Source organism: Diabrotica virgifera, chromosome 4 (assembly GCF_917563875.1).
Source record: "Diabrotica virgifera virgifera chromosome 4, PGI_DIABVI_V3a".
Classification (NCBI taxonomy): domain Eukaryota; kingdom Metazoa; phylum Arthropoda; class Insecta; order Coleoptera; family Chrysomelidae; genus Diabrotica; species Diabrotica virgifera.
This window is the reverse complement of record NC_065446.1, coordinates 10,651,429-10,660,541: the sequence shown is the minus strand read 5'-3', so window position 1 is coordinate 10,660,541 and position 9,113 is coordinate 10,651,429. Positions and strand designations below refer to the sequence as shown.

Genomic DNA, 9,113 nt, shown 5'->3' with positions numbered 1-9,113 from the left:
TGGGGGCAGGGGGAAGCGGGTGGTGGGTTAAAATCACGATGAATCCTATGTGCTAATCACATAGAACTTAAAAAAATAAACAAAAATTAATTCTCTTAGTAAGTTCTGTTAACTTTTAATTTATTTATTCCGTCCATAACTGGAAAGTTTGATGCGCCACTGTCGACGCATGTGCCACTGAAAAGTAACGGCACGGTGTTCAATCGTTTTCTTTTAGGTTCTACTATATCGTGCCTAAAATGATTAAGAAATTTCACCTATAGCGGCTCTTAGTCTATTGGTTATAACTGTCATTAAATTACAAGATTTTCAAATTTTACTGTCAGTGAATAAATGTCAATAGGGTAATAATCAAAATTAGTGAAATCAAAATTATAAGTACAAAAATATGGTATGTTCAAAACATTCCAATATTCCGGAAAATTTCTGTAGAATCTTGACGCCAAAGAGAAAAGCTCCAAATAAACATAGACACAAGGTAAATAAGCATATTTAATATTATTAAAGTTTTTTTTTGTAAAAATAAAATAAAAACTCCATTTTTATTCAGTTGCAATGCGAAGGAAAAACAATCTTATTTTTCACTTAAAATAGGGAGCGCAGTCCAGCACTCTAAATCGACGATTTTCGACTCTTGTTTAAGTCATCCTCGGAGAGGCGTAGGCCTGCTGCTCTCTACTCAAAGTGACCAACCGTGAAAGCTTATCCCCACATTGCAACTGACGAAAGGTAAGGTACCTTTTAGTTGCCAGATGACGCAAGTCACCTACTCCATACACATCAGTTGCAATGTGGGGATAAGATTTCATGGTTGGCCACTTCGAGTAGAGAGCAGCAGGCCTACGCCTCTCCGAGGATGACTTCAACAAGAGTCGAAAATCGTCGATTCAGAGTGCTGGTCTGCGCTCCAGTGACGGTTTAAGGCACCATGGGGCCCTAGGCGGCCATAAGAAGTAGGCCCCTTTATATCGACCATTTACTTAAAACAAATTTACAGATATTTATGTTGTTTTGGGAAGTAGTTACTCCAAAAATAAATTACGATAATATAAAAAATATCATTTTTCTTTTGTTTACATTTCGTTAACTTCTCATTAATATTCCATAGCTAATATGCCAAAGAAAAAAAGGGATATTGTGTCGATATGTGATTTTGCCCTGGGTATGAGTGCCACCCCTTCGGGGGTGAAAAAACATACATTTAAAATAATGGATAACTGATTAATTCTAAGTAACTTTTGTTCTATCGAGTTTTTTCACTAAATCAATACTTTTTGAGTTATTTGCGAGTGAATATGTTCATTTTTCAACAAAAAGAAAAACACCTTTTTAGACGGTTTTTCGCAAACTCCAAAATTAAGTATTTTATCGAAAAAATATTCTTAGAAATAATATAGCGTATACAAAATTTAAAAAATGGTGTATGTATGAAGTATGTAGACCCAGTATAAGCAGAACTGGAGCTAATGAAAAGTAGATTCTTATTCGACAAATTCCAAATCAAATATTTCAACGTAAATTACCAAAAAATGAAGCACTTTTCTGTGAAAAATCATCACAACTTTTTTACAGTGTTAAAAAAGTTTTATTTTTGTTTTTTTTAAACAAGTTTCAAGTATCAAAATTAAGCAAGTAAAGCTTAAAATAATGTTAATTCCTTTTTTTGGCACAAAAATCTTGAAAATTTATGAAAATCTTGAAAAAACTTATAAGTATATTATTATATGATCTGTAAGTTTCACCGGTTCACAGTGCTTATAATTTCAAAACATTGGGATTTAAAGTAAAACAAATTTTTTGAAATTTTGAAAAAAAATGTCTTTTTTTTCAAAATAACTTGAAAATTATTAGTGGTACCAAAAATCTTAAAGAGTAAAAAATATAGGTTTTGATTTTCTGAATATTTCTGATTTTTGCTTTTTTGGAAGATAAAAATTGGTTGACTGTTCAAAATTTGCATACCCTGGGTAGATAATTTTCTCATTTATTAAAAATTAATAAATGAAAATAGTTTCTATCCTTGTGGGATCGGTACTCACCGGAGGGACCGCAGACGTTCTGATACAATTAGCGTCTCTTTGCAAAATCAATGACGACTTTGCTAAGTAACAAGACATTTACTCAACACACACACTACCCACTACACTAGGTACCTGATTGGAAAAATCAACTGTACCATGCCAATGGCCATTATTTGTCAAGGCATTAAGCTAAATAAAAAAAATTGCATACACTCGTGATTAGTGACTTGTTCAAGCCCTTTCTACTACAAAACTTTTATAAATAAGCACTTAATACCGATAAAACTTACAGAGAATATAAACAATACATAAGTAAAGTAGCTTGTGAAGCGTTAAGGATTCATTTAATTTGGGATGCTAATTAGGGGAGTATTTTCACCAGTTTTTGTCCCAAAAACTGGGATCAACTTTATTCTGAGCGTATCTTGCTTACTTTTTATGATAGAAAGTTTTTTAAAAATCAAGAATAATGCTTTTTTAAAACATTTAAATAAGTTATGATGAGTTTTCCATGAAAAGTGCTTCATTTTTTGATTATTTCACGTTGAAATATTCGATTTGGAATTGGACGAATAAGAACCTACTTTTCATTAGCTACAACTCTGCTTCTACTGGGTCTACAGACTGAACACATACACCATTTTTTTCAATTTTTTAAAAGCTATATTTTTAAAAGCAAAAACACACATTGGCACAATATCACTTTTTTATTTGACATGTTAGCTATGCTTATACCAAATTTCATGTCAATCCAAGCTCTTGTTTCAAATCCAAAGGTTTTTTAAAATCCGGAGGTTTTGCAATATTTTAACGTGAGTGAATGGACTACTAAGACCCATCGGTGGGTAGAAATTGAAAAAAAAAACGTACCATACCAAAATAATTACCAGCTTTTATCAAAATGTGCTTGCAATATTGATTACCAAATTGAGGGAATGATTAGAACATGGAATATAAAAATGCCTTTGAAGATAACTGCTTACTTTGTCTTAAAGTCGGTTGTATTATTCTGATATTCTGTCGGTTAATCATAAATTAACCATTTTCTTTTTTTTTTTTGTCTCAGTTAGCCCTATTTGATTTTTTTAACATTTTAATTTTTTTTAATAACTGCTTAAATAATTAAATATTAATTAATGCATTTGTGTGGGACTCGGGCCCCATGAAGTGCCCGTCCGCCTAATGGTTAATTCGGCACTGCTGCGCTCCCTATTCTAAGTGAAAAATAAGATTGTTTTGCCTTCGCATTGCAATCGAATAAAAATGGAATTTTTATTTTATTTTTATATTGGTCTTTACTCCTTTGAGTAACTAGGTCCATTTTCTGTTGGAATTTACCAGCTGAACAGACGTGGTCGTGAATTGTAAGTTTTTGAATTCCCTCTTGTCTCCTTCGTTTCAGCATCCATCTGGCTTGCAAATTGTAGAAGCCATGAAGGTGTTACCAAGGAAATGGACCAAAAAGTTTTTATTTAAAAATCTTTTAGTAATATTTTTAATATTTTTCAATATTATTAATGTTGCTATTAGGATGAAAACTTTACCTTACCTTACCTTTTTTTTGTAATTACACATCCGTTTCTGTATTTGATATATACCTACAACAAACTTAATTATTTAAGGGGGTAGGCGCAAAATCGTGTTCCAATGCTATTTAGCAAACCCTGCAAAAACTTGACACTATACAATATCAAGCACTAAGGCTAATTCTAGGATGCATGAAATCAACCTCCCCTACAGCTCTGTTAGCGGAAACAGGAGACATGACCCTGGAACTTAGGAGGAGATGGTTAGCAACAAAATTCATGTCAAAAATATACAGCAACCAAAATCACCCACTGTTGGTATTAACACATGAAGTAAACCAGGCATGCAGTTACAATTTCCGTTACTGGAGACAGAAAGAGCGTCCATATTTAGTAGAAGCGTTAGATTATCTAAAACCATATAAAAAAAGTAGTCCATAAAACAGATTCTGATGTGATAGCTGATTTCATACAAAATTATGATATGGACGAGTTCCTACAATGCAACTAAATATTAATAAAAGAGGCAGTAATCAAAATACAATATTTAAAATAGTCACTGAGAAGTTCTCTAGAAAATATACTTGGGTACATTTATTTACACTGATGCATCAAAATGTGAAATTGATCAACAAATACAAACTGGTTATGGCGTGTATATTCCTGACTTATATTTTTCATTTTCATCTAAGTAACTGTGTACTTGAATAAAGGCATTACTGATTGTATTGTCTTTAGTGATTCCAAAAGAGATATAGGTACAAAAATGAAGTCAAATAGGTTTTAATTCAAAAAGTGACTATATTGCACTAGAAACCAAAAAATAATTATTGAGGCCAATTCCATCGGCAGAAACTATAGACTATGCTGAATTCCAGGTCACTGAGGAATAGAGGGCAATGAACATGTGGATAATTTGGCAAACATTGGCAAGTGTCGTAAGATTCCTCAGGAGATAAAAATAAACTATACAGAACTTTGGCCAACTCTAAAAATTAATATAAAAAATTAACACAATCATCCTTGGAAGTCAAAAGTTGAAATTAAAGGAAAATGGTATTTAGAAATACAAGTAACATTTCCAGAAAAACCCTGGTTTCAGAAATTCCCATATATAGATAGAAGGCATTTGACAAATATAATAAGAGTGAGAACAGGACATTGTTGCACAAGCTCACATCTATATAGATTAAGAGTAAAAGAACATCCTTACTGTGAGTGAGGACAAATTGAGGATCTAGATCAGATTCTTCTACAATGTCCAATAAGAGTATAACTACAGGCAGTGATTAATCATTTAAATATTAACAAAATGAATTTATGAATTTAAAATACTTCGACCCGCACTTCTTTTAAACATCCCTAAATACTCTCTTGGTTACTTGGTAAATCAAGGCAAAATTTAGGATTTCAGTGTTGCAGAATTGCTTAAAGCAAGACCAGCTGCAATAAAATCAAATGTACTGGCAGATGCACAAGTATGCAAGCCAAGAAAGACAGTAAGAAGAAGAAGCTTTCATGTTTTCGAATCCTGAGAAAACTAATAAATATTTTTGAAAAGTCTAACGTAGATTGAAAGATTACATTATTACCGAGGCCCGAAAGTTCTGGTTTACTGTAAAGAGACCGAAATCATTAGACCGAAAAGCACTTTACCGAAACCTCACTAGACCGAACAGCAGAAGACCGAAAAGCAGTTCTTTTTACTTGTCGCAGTAAAAGAGATAAGACTAATGTAATTACAACTAAATGTTATTTGGATAGTTATTATTTATTATAAACAGTTAAAATGGTGTTAACGTCACTTTACCCTTAATTTATTTTTACCTTCACTTATTTGTTTAACGGATGAAAATTATTTAATATCAGGCTGTACAGAGTAACAATTCACACAGTCGATATATAAAATAATACAAAAAAAATACAATAAACAAAAAGACAGACATACAAAATGTTGGCATAATTTACTGCAATCTTTTTTAGTTTATTTACCATTTCGGTCTAATGCTGTTCGGTCTAGTGAGATTTCGGTAAAGTGCTTTTCGGTCTAATGAGTTCGGTCTACTGCGTTCGGTCTAATGATTTCGGTCTAATTGTCGTGTACCGAAAGTTCTTTAGAATAAACTAAAAGTTTATTTTGAATGAAATATTTGGAATTGAAAATCACACTAAATTTTCTCTTTTTTTTTTCACCCCTATAACTTATTCAAATAAACATTTTAGAAGTTTTCAGGGACTTTCAGCCTTCGGTAATAATGTAATCTTTCATTCTGCGTTTAAATTTTTCAAAAATACTTATTAGTTTTCTCAGGATACAAAAAAAAAAATTCGCATTTAAATAGCATTGGACCAAGATTTTGCGTCGACCCCCTTAAAGGAAACAAGTAACGTTTCTTTAAGCAATGTTTTTCTAGAAATGGTTAAGGCAAGATTCAAACTATTTGTACAATGCACGCCAACAGCAAATAAAAGAATTACGAAAGATCAAGAATAGGCTTAAAGAAGAAAATGCTTTAATAAAGATTAAAGAATCTGCTTTAAATTACAAAGGTAGGTGATATATTGTGTTGAAGCTGAAGAAAATAGAAAAAAAATCGAATATTCAGAAAAAATCGTCCAATTGTAATTTTAAATAAATTTTCTGTCACTCTGTTTTGCTTCTTCTTTTTCTTAACAGATGTCTACCATACATTGTCTTGTCAGGTGAGATGTTAGACAATCAGGATTCAATTATTCTGTTTTTAGCAGCATTACGAAGCATTTCATTTCTGTAAATTCCTGTCCATTGGCGACTATTACGCAGCCATGACAGTTTTTGTGTCCTAGATCTCTCTTATAACGCTTATACCCAATATTATCTTTCCCTCGAGTATTAGTTGCTGACAGAGTATCGTTCTCCTCTTAATAATTAGGTATGTACCCTAAGTATACAATCTTTCAAACTCAAAGTTTCACTTGCAAGACACCACTATCGCTGTATCATCGGCATACCGAATGTTGTTTAAAAATATGCCGTTTACTTTAATATCCTTATTTTACAGTTTCACACTGCTTCAGCGAAGGCTTTTTCTATGTGTAAGTTAAACAACAGTGGAGAAAGTATACAAGCCTAGTAGGCATACCTTTATTTATTCCCTTTTTTATTGAAAAATCTTCCGTTTCGTTGAAATTTTGAAGACGTACTTATGGTAGGTACGTCATATTTTATCATTAGTTGGTGTTTTATGTTATCAGTACGAAAGATATGTATATTTAGATAGATAGAAATAGCTATTTGTATAACAAGGGAGGAAAGTGCTACTTTTCCTCCCGAGAATGAAGTTTACTGCCCGACGCGTAGCGGAGGGCAGTAATCATTCAAGGGAGGAAAAGGCACTTTATTCCCATGTTATACATATAGTTTTTCCACCTTTCTCAAATAACAAGTCATTTTCTCATTTTTACTTAATTTATTTATGTAACTAACCAACAAAATTTATTAGAACTCAAACTAACAAGTAGGTACAATATAACTGTCAACTGTCAAATATAAGTCAAATTATTAATGTAAACATTGTTAAATCAGAATAACAATTTACTGTTTTTTTACCATTCTGCAAAATACAGAGTGTTTTTAAATAAAAGTTAAAATGTATAGATACTTACTTAATAGAAAATAGGCATTGTACAGGGCGTCAATAAGTTATATTTCATGAATGAAATACCATGACGTCACTTTTACTTTTCCTCCCTAGGGAGGAAAAGTACAACTTTGCTCCCTACAATCAGGTCCGGAAAAGTATACTTTCGCTAGAGGTAGGTGGAAAAATATTTTTTCTTTGATCTAAACAATTCTGTATTAATGTTTGCATAATAAAAGTCATCTCTCTCGTGTCAAGACGGTGGTCCTTACAGAATTTCGTTCGTGGTGTTTTGGGTAGGGCGATAGATGTAGAGTGAAGCCCATATTTTGGAATCTGGTCCATATCGTAGACATCGTTAAAGAGCTTAACAAAAATGTCTAGATTTCCTTGATTAAACTTGACTTTGTTTGTGCATTCATATCATCTGGTCCCGGGCCTTGTTACTTTTTAATAGTTAGATGGCGTGTACAACCTCTGCTTTCAAAATACTTGGGCCATCCAAATGGTCTCCCAGTTGTTGTGATTTTTGTGTTCTTCTTCTTCTTCTTCAGATGCAAATCCACTAATGGATGTTTTCGATCACATTTTCCATTAACTCTCTGTTTCTTGCAATGTGTATCAGAGATTGTATGTCGTTAATTTCTGTTCATTGCCTTATGTTTCGGAGCCAGGACATTTTCTTGCGTCTTATTCCTCTCTTGGCTTCAATTGTACCCTGAATTATAGGTTGAAGGAACTGGTATTTTTCGTTTCGCATGATGTGACCCAAATACGCCGTTTTTCTTTTCTTAATGTTTTCGAAAAGCTGGCGTTCTTCATCGATTCTTTTAAGGACATCTACATTTGTGACTTTCGCCGTCCATGGTATCTTTAGGATACGGCGATAAAGCCACATTTCGAAGGCTTCTAATCTGTTTATATCCCTCGTTTTGAATGTCCAGCCCTCTACGCCATATATCAGCACCGACCATACCTAGCACTTAGTAAACCTTAGTCTCAGTTGAAGATCGAACTCTGAACAAGACAGTACCTTCCTGAATTTTACGAAAGCTTGTCGAGCTTACTCAATGCGACATTTTACTTCCCCGTCCGATGCCCAGTATTCAAAAAGCCACGTTCCCAGTTATTTTAATTTGCTCACTCTTTCAATGGACTTGGTATTCAGTGTTATGGTGGAGTTTTCAAGTGTATCCAAGTTTCTGGAGATGACCATGAATTTGGTCTTTTTGGTATTAATCTCTAATCCCATTCGCTTACTGCATTCTCCGATTATAGTGACAAGTTATTGAAGATCGACTAGGCTGTCACAAATATTTTGTGTTCTGTACTCTTTAAAGAATATTTACTTTTAGCATCCGCAAGAATAATCAGTTTAGCTCAACCGAAATTTGAACGCAAGAAATTAATTCAAATGGAAGGTACAATGTCGTATGTCAGTCCAAGCGCCTTGAGATATATGCCAACGAGAAGAATATTGGAACTGGCAAAACCCAAATATATTTCTGAGAAAAGAGAAATGATCTGGCAGCACACATTTGTATAAACTACAGAAAATACAGTATGAATTTTAATAAAAACAATGTAATTTACATTATTTGTAACAAAATTTGGATTAAAACATTAAAGCTAATATGTTTTTTGTTAGTGGTTCTTAACTTTGAGTGTTAATTACCTAACCTTAAGCTGGGTACTCACTTGAGCACGAACGCGCATGAGGCAAGCCGAGGCCGTACGAGGCAGTCAGTGAGGGCGTCATCCGAGGCGCGGAAAATATGCTCAAATCGTTCGCCGCACGCCTCGGAGCGATCCATTTATTGTCGGTCCATCAAAGGGATTCGTGCTTTAGTGTGAACGGTTTTTAAGTATTTTTAAACATGCAGTTGCGATTCTATTCATATTTATACATTTTTAAACAGACCGTGCAAACAATGAATGTAGCTATA

At 33.3% G+C, this 9,113-nt stretch overlaps 1 protein-coding gene across 1 annotated transcript; it reads left to right on the top strand.

The window, feature by feature from the left end:
* Window positions 1–309: 309 nt before the first annotated feature.
* LOC126882915 (uncharacterized) lies at window positions 310–8,800 on the top strand. Its single transcript, XM_050647992.1, has 3 exons — window positions 310–478; window positions 5,962–6,097; window positions 8,523–8,800. The coding sequence occupies exons 1-3, from the start codon at window positions 389–391 to the stop codon at window positions 8,711–8,713; spliced, it is 417 nt and encodes a 138-aa protein (XP_050503949.1). The 5' UTR covers window positions 310–388; the 3' UTR covers window positions 8,714–8,800.
* Window positions 8,801–9,113: the final 313 nt, after the last annotated feature.